General features: G+C 43.8%; 1 protein-coding gene across 2 annotated transcripts in view; it reads left to right on the top strand.

Annotated features, from left to right (window-relative positions):
* Positions 1 to 16,177, top strand: part of LOC309551102 (IgGFc-binding protein-like) — a 106,843-nt gene extending 90,666 nt beyond the window's left edge. For both annotated transcript variants that reach the window (XM_082251547.1, XM_082251548.1), the window contains exons 29-36: positions 6,634 to 6,802; positions 7,423 to 7,605; positions 7,689 to 7,819; positions 7,957 to 8,156; positions 9,148 to 9,286; positions 9,521 to 9,658; positions 14,121 to 14,220; positions 15,695 to 16,177. In XM_082251547.1, coding sequence (XP_082107673.1) covers positions 6,634 to 6,802; positions 7,423 to 7,605; positions 7,689 to 7,819; positions 7,957 to 8,156; positions 9,148 to 9,286; positions 9,521 to 9,658; positions 14,121 to 14,220; positions 15,695 to 16,070 — 1,436 coding nt within the window. In that variant the 3' untranslated portion in view covers positions 16,071 to 16,177. The remainder of the gene's footprint in view (positions 1 to 6,633; positions 6,803 to 7,422; positions 7,606 to 7,688; positions 7,820 to 7,956; positions 8,157 to 9,147; positions 9,287 to 9,520; positions 9,659 to 14,120; positions 14,221 to 15,694) is intronic.
* The last annotated feature ends 8,324 nt before the right edge of the window (positions 16,178 to 24,501 follow it).

Below are 24,501 nucleotides of genomic sequence, written 5' to 3'. Positions count from 1 at the left end.
CTGCTGGCTCCATCGCTATGCCCACAAGGATGCCATTATTATACAAGCCTGGGAGGCCGGCGACTTGGACTTCGACGGAGCCAGAGTCCGGGTCTTACCTGATTTATCACGGGCCACACTACAACGCAGGGCCCTGATGCGTCCCTTACTTGAACGGATCTGACAGATGGGCTGCACGTACAGGTGGGGATTCCCTATCTCCCTTACAGTCCGTAAGGGGTCCTCCTCCTTTGCAGTGCATCACCCGGATGACCTCCCTGCTCTCTACACATTTCTCAACATGGAACTGATCCCGGTTCCCAACTGGCTACAGCATCTCCCAGGACCTGGCCGCAGATACCCATCCACTCCCGGTCGGGAGAGGAGCTTCCCGCCCCGCACGCCTAGAAGCCGCTGACGGTTACAACCAGAACCGGCGATGGCGGCGCGGGAGGACTGACCGGCCTTTTGGATTTGCACCTGAGCCTAACCTCCAGTTGAGGATATAAGCCCTGCGTGTGCGCCTACATGCCTTCCTGGTATGTGGAGCTCCATGTCCTTACCTGGAGCTAGCCTTCTGCACTTCCCCCCCTGGTCACCGGAACCTTAGCTTCTTTTTTGCCTTCCCGACCGACGTGACTGCTACCGGACCACCGTCTGCACTTTTACCCACCACACGTTTACCATAGCTGCCAGTGCTTCTGGAACAACAGCGACCCAACGTTTCCTCTGAGCTCTTTGACTACCGGGAACTCTCAGAAACATTCGCTGCCCCAACCTACCCACCCACCGCTGCGCCCACCTGGTGATGTTGGATGTCTCCCCCTCCTACCCTACGGCTGCTGAGAAGTAACATCAGTTCTGTTTTTGTTTTCTAATCTTTTATTTCCTTTGTCATTTTTTACTTTTTGGATTGTTTGCACCATAGAGTTAGGCTCATGGCACTTTCTCAATGCTAGCTTTAGATTTGGGGACTGCCGGCTGATGTATATATGTTGGCATGTGGGTGGTGGCAGGAGGCAGAGATAGGATTTGGCTTGTCATTTGGGCTGTGTTCAGACCAGCCCTCACAGCGAGGGAGAGTGGGCGGGGGATAATACTGTGACCAATCTGGCTTGTGCCTGCCCTCCTGGCGCCCTGTCTCCACAGCGGATCCCCCCTGCTGGGGGGGTGGTATGACCGCGGATACACTGGTATGTGTACTATGACACCCTGATATCGCTGAGATACATGGTGGGGTGAGAGGCTCGGTTGTGGAATGCTCAGGTGGTCTGCAGGTGATCGCCCGGACTCCATGGGTGCGATGCTTCGTTTTTGGGGGCACAATGCCACGTGTCGGGGGGGGGAGCTGTTGTTTCCCGCTGGCTAGTGGTGCTCTGAACCCAGGGGCGGAGAGTAGGATGTGTTATTCGGGGGGGTGAATTCTAACTAGAGGTGGGTTTAGTGCATTGGATTTAATGCATCTTTCTATGTTGGATTCAGGGAAGGCTTCTCACTCTCCGGCATTGTCTCTCTGAAACTGTTGGGATGGGGGTGGCTCCCTCTGGGGATGCGGGTACATGCAGGGGTCTGCCTGAATAATTATTACTCTTATGTGGCTCAGGACGCACAATGCTTTATGTTTTGGATCCCTATGTCCCAGGGACACCCCTACCTCCATCTCCTATTGGGGGTGCCCCGCAGATGGGGGATCCAGCCGCAAGTGCCTTTGTTTTTGTTATTATGTTCATGGCAGTTAATTCTTTATTTTTTTAACTACTCAAGATTGATGTGCTTTGTGGACAAGGGGAGCTCTGGCCGCAGTGCTCAACTTCCCCTGTGTCGTTTTTGTTTTTAGGTCTTATCCCCCATTAGGCCTCCACCCCGTCGCAGGTTTAGTCTCTTTTAGAGAGAACCCCGGGGTGTTATTCCTTGGCTCTCTTAGATCACTTTCCACCTTACCCTTGACATACCTGCCCCCCCTCCCTCTCTGGTACCTCGTGTTCCCCGCTTTCCTCCTCTACATCGTATATTCCCCCTCCTTGGATTTTAAAGAGGCTTTGTACAGCACCTAGCCCTTTCTACCGCTTTCCTCCCCCCCTCTCTCTCCCCATTGCTTATTTTCACCCCAGTTGAGGACTTAGGGGGCTGCACCTACTCCCCCCTTCCCCCCTCTCTCTTTACTGTTCTTTCCCTACTTCCCTCTCCTCCTCTTACTGTCTCCTCTACCTCTTCCTGTCTCTCACTCCCCGCTGTCCCCCTATTTCTACTCTTCATGGATCCCGTTCGGGTGACTTCGCTCAACGCCAGAGGGCTAAATGTGCCCGAGAAAAGATGTATGGGGTGAGTTAAGGCGCCTTCGTACTGATACCGCCTTTATACAAGAAACCCACTTTAGAGTGGGGGGTCTTCCCCTCCTCCAGAACAGATTATTTCCGTGCAAGTACCATGCTGCCAACTCTGAGACCAAATGTAAAGGAGTGTCTATCCTGATTTTGAATCGTCTTCCCTGGACCCTCCTGGATCGTCGGGAGGATCCGAAGGGCAGATATTTATTTTTAAAAGGACACCTAGGGGATGTTAAAGTTACCCTTGCCACAGTTTAAGCCACTAATGTTAACCAGGAGGTCTTCCTCCAAAAATCCCTGACCTCACTGCTAGATTTTGCGGAAGGCAAACTCCTACTGGGGGGTGATTGCAACCTCCCGCTTGACCTATCTCTGGACACCTCCACGGGCACCTCGTTGGTACCCAAGACACCCGTCAACAAGTTCAAGCCCTACTCCACGAACTTCAACTCGTGGATGCATGGCGTATACTGCATGCAGGTGAGCGGGACTATACGTTCTTCTCTCACCCACATCAGGCGTACTCCCACATTGACCTGTTCCTGGTCCCCCACTGCCTCCTCCAGTCCACAGTTGAGGTGGAAATAGGCTATATAACATGGTCGGACCATGCCCCGGTCACGCTGACAGTTAACCTCAGTGGCACGCGCAGAGACTCTGATTGGCATTGGAAGCTGAATGAGGGCCTCCTTCAGGACCCTGGGGTGTTGGCGGATGTTACCCAACACCTACAGACATACTTTCAGCTCAATGCCACCCAGACAGTGATCCAGGAGTGGTCTGGGAGGCCCACAAGTCTGTGATTAGAGGGATCCTCATCAGTCACGGGACACGCATTGAGAGAGAGAGGGAAAAGCTTTTGAACAAGCTACTGGCGGAGGTATCGATCTTGGAGGGCCGTCATTAACAGAAATTGGACCCTGCGGTCGGGCCCAAACTGGCTAGTCTTAGAGACCAGATCACGGACCTGCTACGCTACCGAGCCAAGGCAGCACTTCAGCGTTGTAAGAGGGTTACCTACGAATCCGGAGATAAATGTGAGAAGGTCCTGGCCCGATCCCTCTGGGAACAGAAAGCCTCCTCGTATGTGCCTTACCTAGTAGACACAGGAGGTTCCAAAATACACCTCCCCAAAGATATTTTGCGATGCTTCGGTGTCTTTTACTCTCGCCTTTATGCTCTGCCTCAACAACAGTCCCACATGTAGTCTCTAACAGCTTATCTTGACTCTATTAATCTACCGCGCCTCTCATCCCCAGAATGGCAAGAATTAGAATCTCCCTTTACTCAGGAAGAGCTTTACGCAGTAATAGCCTCGGCGAAGAAGGGTAAGGCACTCATGCCGGATGGCTTCACGGTTTTATACTACAAAACGCTCCACACCCTTCTGGTGCCTCCGATGCTTCAGCTCTTGAATACAGTGGGCCTTACCTCTTCGCTCCGAGAGGAATCTTTAAGTGCCCACATTTCTGTTATTCTCAAGGAAGGAAAGGACCCCCTCGGTGTGCGGTAGCTACCGCCCATTATTGTTACTCAATGCTGATCTCAAGTTCTTCACCAAACTTCTAGCCCTTCGTCTCCAATCCCATCTTCCTGATCTGGTACACTTGGATCAGGTGGGCTTCATCCTCACGCGAGAAGCCAGAGACAACATAACTAAGATCATCAAACTGATCCATCTTGCCAGATGCTCCGACACAAGCAGTATTCCTGAGCACTGACGCAGAGAAGGCGCTCAATAGGGTCAGCTGGCCGTATATGTTCGAGGTGCTGCGCTGCTTCAGACTTGGCCAGCAGATGATGAACGTGATATTGAGCGTCTATACCAACCCCAGAGAAAGAGTAAAAGCGTATGGGGTCCTCTCGGACCTGATTCGTATTTCCAATGGTACACGTCAGGGTTGCCCCCTTTCACCGCTGCTATTTGTGCTTTCTCTGGAACCCTTCTTGACTAAGATCCGTTCAAACCCAGATATTTCTGGGATTTCAGTGGGGGCTGCCACATATAAGATCTCGGCATATGTCGATGACCTTCTCTTCTCCCTTTCACACTCCTGATATCCATGCCCTGTCTCCTGAAGGAATTTGAGCTATTTGGCGCATTATCCAACCTGAAAATCAACAAGTCAGAGATCCTGGGGGTGGCGCTGTCGCCGGCATTACGAGAAATGCTGACTTACAACTTTCCCTTTAAGTGGACAACAGTAGGCCTAAGATACCTGGGTACATTGCTGTCTCCAAAACCTGCGGACTTGTTTCATCTGAACTTCCCACCCCTTCTTGCAGTGATCCGCACTCTACTTGAAAAATGGCCATTGGGGCTTCACTCCTGGTTCAGACGATGCAACATTTTGAAGATGTCGATCCTGCCCAAGCTTACATTCTTGTTCCAAACACTACCCGTCTTCATTCCGGCAACTTTCTTTAAGAAGGTCGAAGCCACCTTCACCAACTATGTTTGGGCTGGGAGAAGGCCTCGGATGGCTCGCCGACTACTTGTAATACCTAAGGCTTATGGGGGCGTGGCATTGCCGGACCCTCAACGCTACTATCAGGCAGCCATGCTGATGAGGTGGATTGACTGGACCCGTCACGCCAACCTGAAACAGTGGGTGACCTTGGAGCTGTCCTTGTTCCCGCTATATCTACCCAGAGTACCGTTGATGCCTCGGGACATCCCTACCGCAGTTCATGCTTATCGGTCATCACCAGTAAGAGGTTCTCAGATGGACAATCCCCGCTGTTCCCGATCCTGGGAAACCTGAAATTCCCTCCAGGCTGTGCAAGGGATAGATTTGGGGATCTTCTGCGAGAGGGAATATTCCAGGTATCACATTTTCTCACAAGTAACGACTGTCCGTCCCTATCTCACTTAACTGCAACGACAGGCACGTTTTGTCTATCCAGATGGCAGGCACTGCAGCTTATCCACTTTTTAAGAGAACTGGGCCCCTCCTCGATATTTGTGAGAGACTTGACACCTTTTGAACGCCTCTTGGTCGCTCAGGGCCCCTTACCTCACACTCTTTCTCAACTATACGCTCTCCTCTCTCTACCATCCAAAGACTTCACCCTACCGGGTATTCTCAAGTGGGTAGGGGAACTCCACAGGACGTTCTCCGTGCCTCAAAGACGTAACATTGTTAGATTCTCCCTAAAATCCTCTATATGAACATGCATTCAGGAATCCAACTACAAGATTCTAACTCATTGGTACTATTCCCCGGCTAGGCTCAGTCATATCTTCCCTGAGGCATCAGACCGATGCTGGCGGTGCCAAAGAGAGAAAGGAACAATATCCCACATCTTTTGGAGCTGTCCTGTGCTTCAGGACTTCTGGACTGAAGTGCGCAGGATTACCCAACTGATGACAGAACAGGTTATCCCTGATGACCCGGCATTTTTATTACTACATTGCTCTGGTATGGCTCCGAAACGATACAAACGCTCTGTGATCCGACACCTCACAGATGCTGCAAAGTCGTGTATTAGCCTCTGCTGGAAGAACACGGCCCCTCCAAGGACCTCCTTATGGCTGTGAAAAGTAAAATGGATTAATAACTTGGTGGACTTGGTACTCACTGCACAGGGTAGAAAAGAACAGTATTCTAAAACATGGGCTTGTTGGAACGCGTTCATACTCTCAGATGAGGGACAAGCTCTGAGTGCTCCCCTTACATAACTTACTGTACAGCTGGGTGTGGGGTCACCCACACGGGATGGACCCACCCTTTACCTCTTCCCACCTCCTCTATACCTACTCCCCACCTATATCTGCTTCCCCCAATGCTTATACCCCTGTCTATGTCTTTACCCCCCCCCCTTTTCTCTTTTCGTTTTGGTATCTTTCCTGCTCTCCCTTGACCCAGCCCCCCCCCAACCAGCCTACCTGCAAAATTGAAATCCTTCATCCAGATATATGCGTATGATCACAATGGTTTGGTTCTCCAATGCATACCTCTCACTGTTATACTGGAGTTGCTATCTCTGTTGACTTGCAGCTGTCATAAGTTACACTAACTCGGTTATGACTCACACTTGGGTTCCGTATTTTTGATGAGTATGCATTCGTTATATGTATTAAATTTCTATGTTATTCTGATTTTGCTTTTGTATTTTATCAAGCCTTTTCTTGATGTGCACTGTTTTTGTTTATACACACTTTGTATATTTTTCTTATGTTTAATAAAGAATTTGAAAAAAACAACAACCATGATATACAAAGGTAACAGTGGGGTCAATTTACTAAAAACTTTGTATAACAGTAGTAATGCTGCCTAAGATAGAAATTAAAACATTTTCCGTTTGTTTTTCTATTTTTAATTAGAAATTATTGTTCCAAGCACTTACAAAGGTCTGCTTCAAGGGCTTTGTGGCAACTATGATAGTAGAACTTCAAACGACTTCACCAATCCAGATGGCAGACTGATTGGTAATGTGGAGACATTTGGTGAAAGTTGGAATATTAAGTCACTTAAGCCAGCTACTAAATTCAGGTATGTCATACTTGTGGAATTATCGAATAATGGTGAAGTTTAGTTTTCTTCCACACTGTACATCTCAAAAGCATAAATCTATATTTAGTTATTATAATGAATAATGACAGTATTTTGATGATATTTACAATAAAAAAATAAATAAATAAAAAAAAGAATTCTATATATTTAGTGTACTTTAACCATTCCTGTTCCTTGCAACGTCTGAGTATAGTCTTTCTTTGCTTCAATAAAAAGAAAAAAAACACTTTTTTGTATTGCTGGGCAATTTTATTATCTGTGTGTATACGAATGTAGGCTTAGAACTGCCAGCACTGGAACAAGGCATACTAGTAAACAAGTGTGTCATAATGTGCACACATGCCCTGCACACTAATTAGAACAATAGTAAGCCAGTCATGCACTTAACTGTTAACAGATTCTGATAGATATGCTTAAATTAGAAAAAAAAAATGTTTTGAGAAAAAGTCTTCCTTTGCCCTTAACTAACTAAAAAAAAAATATATATATATATATATATATATTTTTTTTTTTTTTTTAGTTAAGGGCAAAGGAAGACTTTTTATATATATAATTTTTATCTTGTTAAATAAAATCATAAAAACATATTTTCTATGCAGACGTGCTGCCGTGATGCCATTAGAAGAAGAAGAAGATATCATATTAAACACAGGAGACAATTTTGCCTGTTCGGCATCAGGTCTGACTTTCGTGAACAGCTCTTCTTTCTGTGGCGTTATGAGAGACCCTCTTGGGCCATTTAGAAACTGTATTCCATTTGTTTCATCAGAGGAGTTCATTGTGTAAGTTGTGTGTGTATATCTGTTTAATATAATATTTTATTGTTTGTGTTTATGACTTATAACCTTTATAATTACATTTAAAGGGACTGCATCTTTGACACATGTGCTGAGTTCCAAAGCCAAGAGTTGTTATGTATTAATCTTGAGCAGTACGCATATGCCTGCCAGCAAAATGGAACCAACATTGATGGCTGGAGAGACAAGACTGGCTGTGGTAAGCATTTATGTATGCATGCTTACATAGTTTTCCTTCCACTCAGGGTATACAGTAACTCTTCACAGATTCCTTCTACTCAGGGTATAATAAACTCTACATAGTTGTAACTTTTTTTTCTTCTTTTTTTCAAACAGCTTTGAGCTGCCCTGCTAACAGCACTTACAAGGACTGCACAAGTGCCTGTCCTGCATCCTGCAGCAACATGGCATCAGAGTCTGAATGTGAGGCACCATGCTATGAAGGATGCCAATGTGAACCTGGATACATACTCAGTGGATTTGACTGTGTACCATACAAAGATTGTGGCTGTACTTACCTCAACAAATACTACATGGTAATAACACTCAAATTTGAATAGTATTTCTGTGTTGCACTGATTAAATTGGCTCAATGTTCGTAGATTTACTAAAGATAAACCTCAAATAAAATTCTGGTAGATTTATAGTCTGTTTTGGTAAGATATCAGTAATATGTTGCAGTAACCAAAATATCTGTTTTTATAAAGACTGGTACAAAAATATTTTGCAAAAGTGTTTCTCATGTACTAAAACAATGGGGAAGAATGGGCCGAATTTATATACCTGTCTACAACTTGTACTTGAATTTGGCTCTTGCTGCGCCACTTTTAGAATGCACAAGAGACACTTTTGCAAAATCTGTCTGAGACAGTTTTTCTCTCTGTAAACTCTGCAAAACATTAACAAGTGGGATTTGCCAGAAAAGTGGTGCAGCAGCTTTATTGAATTCCCCCCACAATTTCTTTTTGTGCATATTCGCATATCTGTTTTTAGTTATTTAGTGGCAATTCACTAAAATTCTATGTATGGCCTCAGTGCAGGGTTTCAATACTGTCAATCTATCCCCATGCCCTTCCATTCTACACTGTATTGGGCTTTCTGACCCGCGGTAACTATTGAAATACTTTTTTCTTTATATGTGATTGGATATCCTTCCAAAGCTGAAATGTCACCACATTCACTAAGCTCTGGGGAAAATCTTCATGCAGAGTGCAACTTTCCTTTCAAAGTTCAATTCCCTTGCAAATTGAACAACTGTATTGCCTTAAGTAAACCAATCTTACTGCTTGATATATAAAGTGTAGGCTATATTTACTGTACCAAATCATTTAGCAACAACATGTCCCTAGACAATCATGTGCATAACCTTATACATTTCATAGAGATTTCCAAGTCTTATGTAACTTGAACAATTTCCTCTTGGAATGCCTCCTTGAAAGTCAGTTTAGGCCTAAAAAATGAACTGTTACATCAGGCCTATGTTTACTTTAGTATAATAACATTTTGTATTTAATCTGTTTCTTGCAGATTGGCGATCGCTTCATTACAGATGACTGTTCACAGAACTGCACTTGCATAGATACTTCCTCTGTAGTTTGTGAGGACATACAGTGTAAAGAATGGGAGGAATGTACTACAGCCAATCAGATTCGTGGATGCTATATCCGTAAGTGGGCTTATAATTATTTTTATTAGAATTAGAAGTGAAAAAAATAGGTCACTTATGACATTTGCGCAGTGCAAAATAGTGAAGCTTCCTTTACAAGTAATCCGGAGTTTGTAACAATAATGGCACAGACGACTTTTAAAAGAACCAAAAGCTACAGGTCTTTGGGAAATAACATTTTCAAATGTATTGTACAACTTTCTAATATATATATAATGTATGTTGTGATTATAGCAAGCCCATGTCTGGAAAACCCCTGTGAGAATGGTGGTACCTGTGTGGAATTGCCAGGAACAGACAATACCACTGATGGCATGCGCTGTATGTGCCCCAGCACCCATAAAGGAACCTACTGTGAGGAGGAGAATGAAAGTAAGTTAATAGTTAATTTATTCCACAAATATGTGCATCTTTTTTTGCAATCATTAGAATAGAGTATGCAGTAATTGTGTCACTTTAAAGAACTAAGATCACAGCTTTCGTTTTTCTGGACAAAATATTTTGTATTTGGCTGTGGATGGCCAGAACTGTTTTGCATTGTGCCAAAAATATTACTGGCACTTATTTAATAAAATAGTACCATCTATTTAATAAAATACTACAAATAGCAGTAATGTTCAATAAACTGTTGCAACCAATACATATTTTATTCTGGCATAAACATCATCAGACTGTTGGCCATAACTGTGCATACTGGACTTTGCACTTTTTTAACTCTTTCTCTGCCAGAGCTGTTTTTGCGGGGGGTTTTTTGTGCACACATGAACAATCATGAATGAAAGATCATTTTAGGCCTGAAGATTGCATAAAACCCCTCAAATATTATATATTTTCTGAAAGCAGACAGCTTAGAGAATAAAATAGTGGCAGTTCCAATGTTTATATGTTACACAATAATACTTCAATAAGGAAACACAAAAGTTCAGTTAAAAAAATACACTAAAGTTAACTTTTCAGCACACAAATGCAGTAAATTACAAAATTTGTGATAAAATATAAAAGATGAGGTTGCACAAAATAAAATGATACCCAATATGTCATGGCGACAAACTTCAATACCCTATATTTTCTATAGGTGATACTTTAAAAGCCCACTATAGGCCATCAGTTTAGAGTTACGGAGGTAGTCTGATGATAGAAATATTGTTCTCACTCCAGAATGCATGGCATTGTGTTTTCATGCATTACATGTGGGGGTGGGGGGTCTCAAAATTGTTTTGAGGGAGATTTTATATGCTTGGGTGTAACTTTAATTTTTTACAATTTGAAAGATTTTTTTTTTTTACTTAACTTTTTTTCATCACACAGGGTACAAGTTCTCTTTAAATGAAACATCCAGGGTCTAAAAGTCTCCCTTGTATTCTACTTCATGTAATGCATTGCGTTACTTTATTTCTTGACCATACTGCCTTGGGGAACCTGGAAGTGACGTCAAACACGTAGCTTCCGGGTCAGCAACATGAAGGCAAGGAGAGCAGACATGTGTCCACTCCTCCCTACCCGCAACACCTGCTATTCCAGTCCCAGGCTCACAGATGGGCAAGCAGAGCCCATAATACATGCGGGGGGGGCGCACGTTACTTGGGGGATATGAAAGCAATCTGGCACCACAAAATGCGCCAGACTGCTTTCATATGACAGGTTCCAGTCTACTTGTCAGATATACACACACTGTGTATGTGTAAAACACCCCTGGATGTCTCCCCTGTACTCCACTGCATGTAACGCATTGCGTTACTTTCTTTCTGTACCTTAATGGCTTGGGAAACTGACAGGGGGACCTGGAAGTGACGTCAAACATGTCACTTCCAGGTTAGCAACAAAAAGGGGAGGAGAGCAGACATGAGTCCACTCAGCTTCCTTCCCCCTACCCGGCAACACCCGATTTTCCAGTCCCATGCTCACAGATGGGTAAGCAGAGCCCAGAATACATGGCGGGGTGTACATTAATGGGGGATGTGAAAGCAATGTGGTGCCACCAGATGCACCAAACTGCTTTCATCTGACAGATGGCAGTCTACTTTTCAGATATACATACACTGTATGTCAGGGCCGATCCTAGGGTAACAGACGCCTGGGTGCAGAAATATTTATGGCGCCCCCCGTGTGGGCGTGGTCATCTTACTAACTCCTCCCCATTCCTAATGGGACCTGGAGGGGGTCTCTCCAAGGAACACAGAGAGGGCCTCTGTTAGAGAGTCTGTTAGAAAGAGCCTCCACCAGGCCCCATTAGAGACTACAATGGGGTTGTATCATTGGACCTGGAGGGGGGTCTCTCGAACAGAGGTCATCTCTGTGTGCATTTTAAAGTCTATGTTAGAAAGACCCCCCACCAGGCCCCATTAGAGACTACAACAGAGTCTAATGGGACCTGGAGGGGGGTTTATCTTACAGAGGCCCTCTCTGTGCCTATTGGAGAGTCTCTGATAGAAAGAATCCCCTCCATCCCCGATGAGAGACTACATTAGAGTGTCACCAAACAATAGAAAAATGGTATGTTGGGCTCTGTGGTGTGTTGGGCTCTGTGGTGTGCTGGGCTCTGTGGTGTAAAGCTCTTGTGTGATATCTCAGCGGGGCTGCGGCTGTCACTGTTAGAACGGCCCCTCCATAGTCCCGGCTCACAGGCGGAGTGATATCAAATGCACTCCGCCTGTGAGAGGAGGAGCCGTACAGAGAAAGCAGGAGGCTGCAGTAGAGAGCAAAGCCGCTGCTTCCTCTGTACGGCTCCTCCTCTCCAGGGCTGGTGCAAGGATTTTTGGCGCCCTAGGCAAAATAAAAATTGCTGCCCCCCCCCTATATGCTCGTGAATGTGCGGCACAATGCGCATTATTAGTACACATACACTTCCATAAGCCTAAAACGTTTTACTATGCATTAAACTTCAGTCTAAGTTACAGTCAGGCTCGGTTTCCACTAGTGCGGCTAAGAGGTCATGCTACTTCTAGCGCGACTTCGTAGCTTAAGTTGTTTGCGGCTTTCAGTGAGACTTGTCCCTCATTATAGAGGGAAGTCGCACTGAAGACGGCTCAAAAGTAGTGAACGATCTACTTTTGAAGTCGCCGCAACTCAAGACGCGGCAGTGGAAACGGGCCCCATTGAAAACAATGGCTTTTGACTTGCTGTGCGACTTGACATGTGTCAAGTCGCACTAGTGGAAACCGAGCCTTAGACCATGTAATGTAGTACACTACACATACACTTCCATAATGGGTAGTATACGGACAGGCTAGGTAGGGTAGTATACGGACAGGCTAGGTAGGGTAGTATACGGACAGGCTAGGGTAGTATATGACAGTGGGATCAGTGGCAGTGCTGGTGGGGGATGGGGAAGGGACTTCTTTTCCATGTTGCTCATGAGTAGGGTAGCCCATTGAAATGAATGGGCAGCCCTACATGTGATGCATAAAAACCACACCTGCGCTTGTGTGCAAAAAAAAAGCTAAACTGTGTAAATTCAAAATAACAGATTTTCTCCAAATATGTAGTGTTCATAGAATTGCACTACCATGTAAATGGCCGTGAACACTGTGCTCTGCTCTGTTTATTGAGGACAGTTAACTTGTATTGAGTGGTTAGGTAATGTGAGGAATTAGACTTTGATAACAGAGGGTTAATGGAATGGTCATAAAGTTTCTTCACATTATCTGGACATACACAGAGTGTGTGTGTGTGGGGGGGGGGGGGTGTATGTAGTAATAGCTCTATCATTCTCATCTCCCTGCAATCAAATCCTCCTGATTAGTGCTGATGTAAAACGGACAGCTTATCTCCCTAAATTTACTTTTCTTAGAACATCAGCTCACCCCCTCCTTGCACAGTGTCAGCAGAACCCACCTCCAGGTTCTCTGAGCAGACACTGAGATGGAGGGAATCTAAGAAAATCAGGGCACAGATGGAATGTACAGGAGATTTCTGGGGAAGATAGAAAAAGAGTTTGAGAGCTGTATTGGGACAGTCACTGCTGTGGGCAAGTATGTAATGTGCATGAGATGATTAGTGTGTGCACGCCTATGAGTACTCACTTTGGCTCCGTGGTGTCTGACACTAGCAGCAGTGACACCTCTGCCGAGATCAGCTCCAGCCCTCCACATTCAGCCCTCACGAGTCAGCTGCCCTTTAGTCTCCGCCCCCCGGCCAGGCTCCAAAGACAGCCCATCTGCTGATGCTGCTTTGTGTCCCAGCTCACTGGGATGCACCATCTGCCCACCTGGACGGGGGGGAGACATGGAGCTTGTCGGTCCAGAAGTCCCCTTTCCTTCTGCTGTCCCTAACCCCAGACAATGAGGAGGGGGCACCTCCGGCGCCCCTGACTTATGTGCACTAATAGAAGCGGCCCTGCACACAAAACTGCTAGAAAAAAATGTGGGTGTCAATTTGCCTCCCCCACTGTCGCCCCTCCCCTCAGCTCACAACTACAAAGGATATAGCAGGCAGCTCCGAGGCTGCAGTGAGAGACTTGCGGTCGGGAGAGGATAGTGCGCCCCCCACCAGGCGGCGCCTGGGCGCACTGCACCCTAAGAACCCGCCTGGGATCGTCCCTGCTGTATGTGTAACCCCCCCCCCCCCCCCCCCCCCGCTGTCGATGTACAGACCTGACAGGGAAAGGGTTAAAGAGATATAAACGTAACTAGTTGTTGTCTTAGTATTTACAAAATGGAAATTATTATTGTTATAATTTTTTCATCATATTTTTTTAAAATGTATCATCATATATGTTTTAGCTAATTAGGTAGAGGTTAGAGGCCATTCATGTCTTATAATACTTTAAAAATAAACTTGGTATTGTTAAAATTGCCCCATTCAAACAAATGTTTCCTTTTTTTCTTGCTTCTAGTTAACAACACAGCTATATACATTGTGATTGGTGTCGTTCTTGGAGTCTTCGTCATCAGCTTTGTGTTTATTATTGCTGCATACTTCTACTTGAAATCCAAGTATGTATATTTTTTTCTACACACAGGAGAATATATAAGCAAGTATAGTGTATCTGGTACATACTGTATATACACTGCTCAAAAAAATACCCTAGCACACCATCCATTGTCTCATTAGGCGCATGCCCTGATGTTATATAGCACGTGGGGGCCATACAAACTACTGAGTACCATTTTGAGTGTCTGCAATGAAATTTCAGCAAAATGGCTTAGCTTGCTGCATCATTTTTTCACTTTAATTTTTAGAGTGTCTTCGAATTTAGGCCTTTGTAGGTTGATCATTTTCATTTCCAACAAACGACGTGGCATCCTTTCATTCCTAACACATTATTAGATCCATATCGGTATAGATATCCAGAATTTTATTTTTTCCCCATTGAGATCTGATGTGCTTTTAACCACTTGCCGACCACCGCACGACTATTTACGGTGGCAGTCAGCCCCGTACAGGCAAAGTAACGTAGTACTACTCCACTCGCCTACGAGCCTCTAGGAGGCGAGTGCGCGCCGCCGGAGGCGCGCTCCCGCCCGTTCCCTGACATGTCTGCGCGTGTGACCGGTGGTTCCGATGTCCGCCGGTCACCCGCGATCTTCCGGTGCAGAGGGAGAAAGGCAGGCGGCTAATGTAAACAAAGCCGGGTACAGCGTCGCACGACCGCACAATTGTCCGTTAAAGTCACACAGTGCCGAATCGCAAAATAGGGCCTGGTCTTTGAGCAGCCAAATCCTCCTGGCGGTAATCTCGAGCGTGACTCGGGGTGGATTTTTTAGGTTAGGATCGGTATCCCCGAGTCACGCTCGGGGTGAATGTGCAGAGAGCGCAGCGGTGTCTCTTACCTTCTCCTGGCGATCCAGCGATGATCTCTCATTGCTGTGACCGCCAGCTGAGAGTCCCGACGCTCGTCTGTCGGTGTGATGACTTCCTAGTTCCGTTCCCTGCAGCAGCAAAACACAAACACAACACATTTTATATTATATATATATATATATATATGTGTTTGCTACCAAAGTGAAAATAAAGCATATCAAATGGAGGTCATACATACTTTTAAATGTGATTATTACATTATATAACTCGTGGTTGGATTTAAAGAAACACTTTACCAAACAATTGTCTTATTCTAGTAATGATATGTGGTTAATATCTGTAATAATAGTATTTAATATTTGAATCCCTTTTTTTCACATGCCTTTATTTATACTTTATTCACATTTACATGCAGACTCAGTTTTACTGGGGTAATGCCCAGGTTCAGGGGTATAACACTCTAGTGAGTGTAAACAGTGTTGTCACCCTTCTGAAAAAGGTTGAAAATCAACAGATCAACTGGCAGGATCAAAAACCACTAATGCTACATTACAGGGGGCTCAGATAAACAATGAATGCTTTTTTACTACTATTGACAGACTGCATCATAAATACCCTTTGACCACAATTCTATTTTATTATTTGCTATGTGCTTTCCATTTACAGAAGAAAGAAGGATAGATTCATAGAGTCATCTGATTCTGCTGAAAGTGGAGGAAATAACTCAAACTACGGATCTATACGTCTTTCATTTGATGAGCCTGGAGACCGACTGAACATGGCACTTAATGAAAATTTGTATCATGAAATTGAAAATGAACGGGAATTCAGGACAAGTGAAGATGGGGAAATACGGGAGGAAAGTGATAAGATCAAAGGTCAAATAAATCTGGCATTCAATGACAATACAAATGACAGTAATGCACCTGTAAACGAAAACATCAACATGAAGGCAGTCAATGAAGAGTCGGGGGCTCAGGTTAATCTTGCTTTTGAAGATGATGAATACTTAAATGAAGCTGATGAAATTACAGAATTTTAAATATCTAAATTAAGTCAAACATTCTATTTTTGATTCTGTAACATGTACTACACGCTAGCAAATGTTCTGAAATTGCATCCCATCCTTTGATCTAATTGGCAGATTTCCAAAACATGTTATATTATATATTTTTTTACACTATGTCATGTATAATTTATAATATATTCCATGCATTAGAAATGATAATGTTTGTAAAGATGTAACATGTTGGCTGTTATTGAACCTGCTCAATAAAATGATTATTATGCATTTAAATGGTAGTAAGCATAATTGTTTCACACCACAGAAAAGTCTATAGGGTTGTTTTGAAGCAAGATAACAGAGTAAAAGGAGGAACAATAAAGATATAGTAAAAACAAACCAATAATATCCTAGAAACCAAATGGTATGCAGCAGAAAAATATATATATTTTTCCATCATTATCATTTTTATTGAAGTTTTGCATCAATATTCACATAAACACAATCTTCTACATAGTTTTCAATTACATGTCTCTCTATTCCTGAATAAATCTACCACAATCTACATTATCATAGAGAGGCCTGTATATACGTTTACAGTATAGTCTCTAATAAAGGGAAGAACTCTTGAAACATCTCCTCCTTCATAAACCCAACCCCCAGCCACTTAGGGGAAAAAAAAAAAAGATTATTCTCTCTCCTCGCTCTCCCATTACCTCCACCCGTGCCCAAAATAACTAATTAATTTCAATGTAACCCACTTCCAACAACTCCCTCATCTTCAAGGGTGCAAAAAAAGGTTTCCATGTGGACCATACTGTGAGAAATTTCTCACTATTGTCATTTGTCATTGCGGTCATTTCTCTGCAAATATTGCATTTCCTCTACCCACTCTACTATTCCCGGGGGAAGCGGGAGATCTCCAAAATCATGGCAATAAAGTCCTTGCAGCTAATAAACAAAAGTGTAGGAGTCCCTCCTTGATCTCCCCTGCAGAGTCTGGAAGGATCGACAGCAATGCTACCTGCGGCATACAAACAGCTTCTCTATTCATCATAAATTTATATACATAGAATATGTCCAAAAGGGTGAAATTCTTGGGCATGGCCACCACAAATTGAGCAATGTGCCCAAGTGTGTTTGCACCTCCAGTAGATGTTTGACTTTTTAGGAAATATTCTGTGCAGCCTAACCTGATATTGATACCATCTTGATATTAATTTAAAGTTTTTTTCTTGTACTTTATCAACTAAGGACATTTTATGTGTCCACATAAATGCTTTTCTGGTGTCTTCCTGTGAGACTGTACTCCTTAATTCTCTTTCCTACTCAGCTATATAATATAGTACTCTTGGGGTTAAGGCAGGCAGCAGTAGAGCATAGATGGTGGAAACTGGGCAGGAAGGAGCCTGTGACGCTAAGCATAGCTTTTCAAGCTGTGTAAGAGGTGTGGGTATTGGTTCTTTCTTTACCGTTCTGGACCGGAAGGATTTGCCTCCTTAATGACCAGGCCATTTTTTGCTGTTCGGCACTGCATTACTTTAACAGAAAATTGTGCCGTCGTGCGACACTGTACTGAAATAAAATTGATGTCCTTTTTTTCCCACAAATCAAGCTTTCTTTTGGTGGTATTTTTATTTTTTGCACTATAAACAAAAAAAAGAGCGACAATTCTGAAAAAAAAAAAAACAATATTTTTACATTCTGCTATATAACATTCCCAAAAAAATGTAAAAATCTAATTTTTTCATCCTTTTAGGCCAATTTGTATTCTGCTACATATTTTTGGTAAGCAAATCCCAGTATTTTGATTGGTTTGCACAAATGTTATCGCGTCTTCAAACTAGTGGAAAGATTTATGTCATTTTTTTTTTTACTAGGACTGCGACATTGCGGAAGACAGATCGGACCCCTAACTGACTTTTTTGACACTTTTGGAGGGACCAGTAACATTACTACAGTAATCAGTGTTAAAAAATATGCACTGTCACTGTATTAATGACACTGGCAGGAAAGGGGTTAACCTAGTGGGTGATCAAGGGGTTAAATGTAAGCCTAGGGGAGTGTTTACTAACTGTGGGGGGAGGGGCTTGTGAAATGACCATAGAGACCTGTGATCCTATAAAGATGGATCACTGGCGCTCTGTGATAATTTCAGTTGGGAGCTTTCATGGGTGCCCGGTGGCAATCATGGCCGCCGGCCCCATATGAATACATGAGAGGGGATATATTTGCAGTATAGAGATTGGATTATCACAGAAAGGGCTTATAGGAGACTGCCGTATTGAGGCCAGGCCACGATGTGGCTTGTAAGTTGAAAATCCATTTAGCCTCTTCTGGAGAATTCTGTTGTTGAAGTCACCCCCACAAGGATTCATGGGGATGACCTCGAGAACAGAGAAGGTGATGAAATTAGGATCAAAGCTATGATATACACCCACATGCTTGCATATAGGTGTATAGATGAGCCCTACCTCCATATAATAGAGGTGGTCTTGGATCCTTTTGGCCAGTCTTCTCTTAGTTTTTCCTACATAAAAATGCCCCACATCGGCAATTGGCAATAAAAACTACCCCCTCAGTCTGGCAGTCTGCATATGCTCGGCATTTGTGTATCCCTCCTCTCGGGAGGGGGAAGGTGTCACCTTCCAGGATCCAAGGACAGTAGTCGCAAGAGCCACATCTATAGGTACCTACGTTGGGTCTTTCCCTATTTTCAGATATCAGAGATGTACTATAATGGCTGTGGACAAGGGAGTCCCTAATGGACCTGGATCTACGGAATGTGATCTGTGGCTGTATTGTGACATATCTGGAGATGACACGGTCCTCTCGTAGGAAGTGCCAATTTTTTGACAAAACATTCCTGATTGTTTGATGTTCCGCATTATATTTTGTAATGATTGTGGTGGTGTCATCTTTTTTATCTGTTTTGTTGCCAAAAACAAGTTTGTCCCTTTCCAAAAGTCTGGCCCTGTTGAAGGCCCCCTTGAGCACTTTGTTGCTATAACCGCAAATACGTAACCATTCACGGAGAGCATCTGCCTCTTTTTTTATGTCAGCCTCTCTGGTGCAGATCAGACGTAGTCTGAGGTACTGACTGTACAGAATACTCTGCACCAGAGGGCAAGGGTGTCCACTATTAAAGTGGAGAATCGTATTGCCCGCCGTGCATTTACGATAAAGTGCTGTGTGTATTGATCCATCGTTGTTTAATATAATTTCAGTATCAAGGAAAGGTATTTTTGTATAACTCCATTGCATAGTGAACTTTAAGTTAAAGTTATTATTTTCCAAATATTCCATAAACAACTGGAGTTCCTCAATAGATCCGGTCCACACCACCAGCACATCATCGATGTAGCGCCGCCAGAATAAGATGTGGCGGAGCAGCACCGACGTTGACTAATCCGCAAATAGGGAGCGCTCCCATCCCCCCAGGTACAGGTTGGCATACGATGGGGCTCAGGATGTCCCCATCGCAACCCCCTGTACCTGGAGAAATGTGTCACCATTAAAGGTGAAGATCTTAGATTCAAGTATATGGCCCAAAAGCCTGAGCAAAAACTCGGCCTTTGGCCATGAGGAGCGCCCCTGTTCGCGGAGGTAAGCACCCACAACTTCAAGGCCTCGTGCATGAGGAATGCTGGAATAAAGGGTCTCAATATCTATCGCCACAAGAAGAGACTTCTGTGGGACAGTAAGGCTGTCCAGTATCCTCAGTAGTTCTATTGTATCCTTAAGATAGGAGGGCAACCTGGCGACGTGGGGTCTCAATTGGCTATCCACATATCTACTTGCCATCTCGGTAAGACATCCTATTCCCAAGAGGATGGGACGTCCGGGAGGTTTACTGAGGTCCTTGTGGACTTTGGATATGGAATAAAATGTGGGCGTGACCGGCCATCTAACAGATAGATAGCCAAACAGATCCTGATCGATAGTTCCTTCATTGAATGCCCTACATAATAGAGCATTGAATGCCTCCGTTTTTTGTTGTATGAGGTCTGGAGACACTCGTAAGTACCAGTCCTCATTTGAAAGAATGTTGTTACACATGTCTACATATTGACCACAATCCATAACGACCACATTGCCCCCCTTGTCGGACGGTGTAATGACAATGTGGTCGTTATGGATCAAGCGGTCAAGTGCCTGTCTCTGTGCTTGGCTCAGGTTGCATGCCGAAGGTGTGGACAGTGATAATTGTTCAATATCCTTAATTGACTGTCTGAGAAAGGCCCAGACAGCCGGACAAGTCTGAAGTTTAGGAAAGACCTTAGATTTGGCCTTACATTTGTGTGGGCTGTCTACAAGTTCTGACTCATCATCGTCTGATGACGAGGAAGAGTCATTGCTCTCACCCTCATATTGTTCATTCTTGTCTAAGAGTTGCATTAGAACTTTCAATACTTTGTAGTCTTGTATATTAAAGTCTTTCATTGTCTCATCATTTGCTTGAATGGAGTCCTTTTCTTTATCAAACATGTACCTAAAGGTCAAATTTCTCGCAAACAGATGTAGATCCTTGACTAGCTCGAACTTGTCGACTCTGTCAAGTGGGCAAAAACTTAAACCAAGGGTCAATACCTCCACTTCAATGGGTGATAGATTATAGGAGGATAGGTTGATTACATCCAAGTTGTCACTTTTTAATTTGGTTTGATCACATACGGGTCCATTGGTCCTAATTTCTTTTCGCCCAGCACCGGGGGCACTGCCGGTGCCACCTGTGCTGGGGTATTCACTAAAGGGGAGGTATTGTCCAACTCTGAGGTCAATAGATCCCTATTGGTCTTAGGGGTAGCTCCTGTATGTGCATAATGAGATGCACCCGCATTGGTGTTAAACATGGACATACGGGAGAGTTAACCATACTGTGTATGGCCAACATTAGCTCCTCTTGAGCCATTGCTATTTTGTTTGGGTTTGGGGGTAGTCTCGTGTGGTGATACTGACCTTTTACCTGGTCTACCTTGAAAACTCATATCCGACCGACCGCTCATCCCTCTTCTGGATGGGCGGCCCCTCCCAGTTTTCCCCCTTGTAGATGAAATGTTAGATCTTTGAGAGGAAGCTGCCGATGAGAGGAAGGTATCTGACTCCGCTCTCTGCAACTCTGTCTCCTGGGAGGGTCTGCTTCTAGTTAATCTGCCCCCTCTTGGCCAAACAGTTTTTTGCCATTTGTAGGCATAACCTCCCGCAAATGCCAATTTGTCCTTATGGAACTTGAAATCTTTTTTCACAATTAAATTGTTGTTGAATTTTTCTAAGTGTTGTATCAGATCTTGTTCATGTTTTATGTAATCAGCATTTTGAGGAGTAGTTTTTTTCTCCTGTAGAAGAGTAATCTCCCTATCCACTTCTCCTAAATCCTTTTTATATTTTTCTCTAAGTAACTCCATCATCCTAGCTGAGCATTGCGTTCGATTTTTTTCCCAAAGTTCACAAAATTGGTTATCTGAAACCTCAAATGATGGAAATACCTGGATGCATAACCCAAGTGGATTTACATTGTCTTTAAGGTATTTGTCAAAATAACAAATGTGCCAACCAAGATTGGATTTACGTTCAAGTAGTTTTTTCAGTTTATGGAAATAGACCTCAAGGTTCACATCTTGTTCGTTATGTGAGGTACATGTTTGTTCCAAGGAGTCCAAAAAGGTTTCCCAGCCCACTCCACATAGTTGGGCCATGGTGAAGAGTCCACTGAAAAAAAAAAAAAGGGGGGGAGGGGGGAAAGGAAGGGGAAGGAAAGGGAAAAAGAAAAGAAAAAGGGGAAAGGGGAAAAGGCAATTTCCCAATACCCAAGCTAAACAGTGCCTATCCCCAAGTGTGCATACAATTCACAATAGGGTATAGGCCACAATAGCAATGATATCAAGGTAGAGTTGGGAGGACAGAAATCTTAATCATGTATTCAATTAGATTCTTCAATCCCCTAAAACAGATATTTCTACCAAAAGGGAGACATATATCATAGAAGGATTAATCAAGCAATCACTGTATTTACAGAAATTCTAGGTACAAAAAAGGAGATCAATATGCATGAACAATTTTTGAAAAACTAGGTTAATGCCAAAGGATTGGGGTTTTCCACCCCCGTGAGAGAGGTTAATTATAAAATAGATCAACCTAGTTCCTGATATCAGATCCTCATCCCTAACTGGTATTGTAAAACGAACAGAACTCACTGGTCCTAGAACCCAGTGGGAAAGAAGAGGGATATGGGACTATAACGGATCTGTTATCTATAGTATAAAGGGAAGCAACAAAGTTGTAAAAATAACAAACAAAGTTTATTGCACATAGTTAAAAATATATATAGTCAGTGACAACCAAGGTAACATAGTTGTAGCGGCATATGAACAAGGTGATACAGCGGTGAGTCATGTAAGGTTGCTAATTTGATGCATTTCGCAGGATAACTCCTTGCTTCATCAGGAATACAAGCAACTTTGTTCACCTAAAGAGGCTAAGATTTCATAGAAGCCTTAACGCATCATTTCAAAGAAAAAGAGACGATGGATAAGAAGAAATTGCATATAATAATATGCCAATTAAACAGACAGAATTTGACATTTCTCATTTTCCATATTTTAAACATATACATACAAAGCTTATCAAACTTCACACGTGTAATCGTTTTCAAACATTGGCTTGACCGCACGTCCATGCCGACATCTGACACCTCACAACTAGTGTTGAGCGAACACGGACTGTATTATTCGTGTTCGTACCGAATAATTGGATTTTTTGTACCCGAACACGGACACGGACACTTTACTGTATGTTCGGGTAAAAATCCGTGTTCGGTCGTTTTATTTCCGGGTTTTGCATGCTTTGGCGCTCTTTTCATGGCGGGCTTTCAACAGCCAATCAACAATCGTTTAACTGGTGTGCCTTAAGCCATCCCAGCCATGCCTGCAAATGTCTCAGTAGCTGTGATTGGCCGTCTGAAGCATGTGACCAAGTCTTTATAAGTTCGAGGCAGCCGCAGCGGCGTCATTATGCTGCTTAGATTCAGGGACAGAGCACACATCAACGTGCTGGCTGCTGATTAGGGAAAGATAGGCAGGAAAAAACCATTTGTGTCCGGATAGAATTGAGGGACAGGTCGGAGTGTTTAGGCAGGGCGAGTTGTAGGCATTTTAGGGATAGAGTCTGCTGAATTATAGGGTCAGTGTCTTCTACAAACTACAATCGATATTGCTGTGTGGGGGGTGGGGTCTGCACTCAATCCTGATCTACGATCTCTTCTCAATCCTGTTAGGGACAGAGTCTGCTGAATTTTAGGGAAACTGTGTTCTACAAACTACAATCGATATTGCTGTGTGGTGTGGGATTGGAGATAGGCAGGTGTCAGTGATCCACATCCATTTTTCTGTGTGTGAGCTGCAGTGAACACAATCTTTTTGGGCTGCAGTGAACACAATCTTTTTGGGCTGCAGTGAACACAATCTTTTTGGGCTGCAGTGAACACAATCTTTTTGGGCTGCAGTGAACACAATCTTTTTGGGGTGCAGTGAACAAAATCTTTTTGGGGTGCAGTGAACACAATCCTTTTTGGTGTGCAGTGAACACAATCTTTGTGGGGTGCAGTGAACAAAATCCTTTGTGGGGTGCAGTGAACACAATCTTTTTGGGGTGCAGTGAACAAAATCCTTTTTGGGGTGCAGTGAACAACATCCTTTTTGGGGTGCAGTGAACACAATCTTTTTGGGGTGCAGTGAACAAAATCCTTTGTGGGGTGCAGTGAACACAATCTTTTTGGGGTGCAGTGAACACAATCTTTTTGGGGTGGAGTGAACAACATCCTTTTTGGGGTGCAGTGAACAAAATCCTTTTTGGGGTGCAGTGAACAAAATCATTTTTGGGGTGCAGTGAACACAATCTTTTTGGGGTGCAGTGAACACAATCTTTGTGGGGTGCAGTGAACACAATCTTTTTGGGGTGGAGTGAACAACATCCTTTTTGGGGTGCAGTGAACAACATCCTTTTTGGGGTGCAGTGAACACAATCTTTTTGGGGTGCAGTGAACACAATCTTTGTGGGGTACAGTGAACAGAATCTTTGTGGGGTGCAGTGAACACAATCTTTGAGGGGTACAGTGAACACAATCTTTGTGAGGTGCAGTGAACACAATCTTTGTGGGGTGCAGTGAACACAATCATTGTGGGGTGCAGTGAACTCAATCTTTGTGGGGTACAGTGAACACAATCTCATACTTCTGAAGGTTTGAGGGTGCTGCCTGTTCCATACTCCCCCTACTCCTCATCTAGCCTTTTAGGGGTACAAACAATAGTAATTGGGGCCTAGTGTGGTTGTGTACGTGTGATATACATACACTTTTTTGGGATCATATTTTCTATTCCGCTATTTAATCAAAAACCTTTGGGGATCAGTTAAATTGGGGGATAGTCTGTGTTGGTACGTGTGAGAGAGATCCACCTTTCCAAGTTGTTGGGGT

The sequence above is a fragment of the Pelophylax lessonae genome, assembly GCF_965119305.1.
Source record: "Pelophylax lessonae genome assembly, chromosome: 3".
Lineage (NCBI taxonomy): Eukaryota > Metazoa > Chordata > Amphibia > Anura > Ranidae > Pelophylax > Pelophylax lessonae.
Note: the sequence above shows the minus strand (reverse complement) of the source record. Positions and strands in the feature narration are given on the sequence as shown.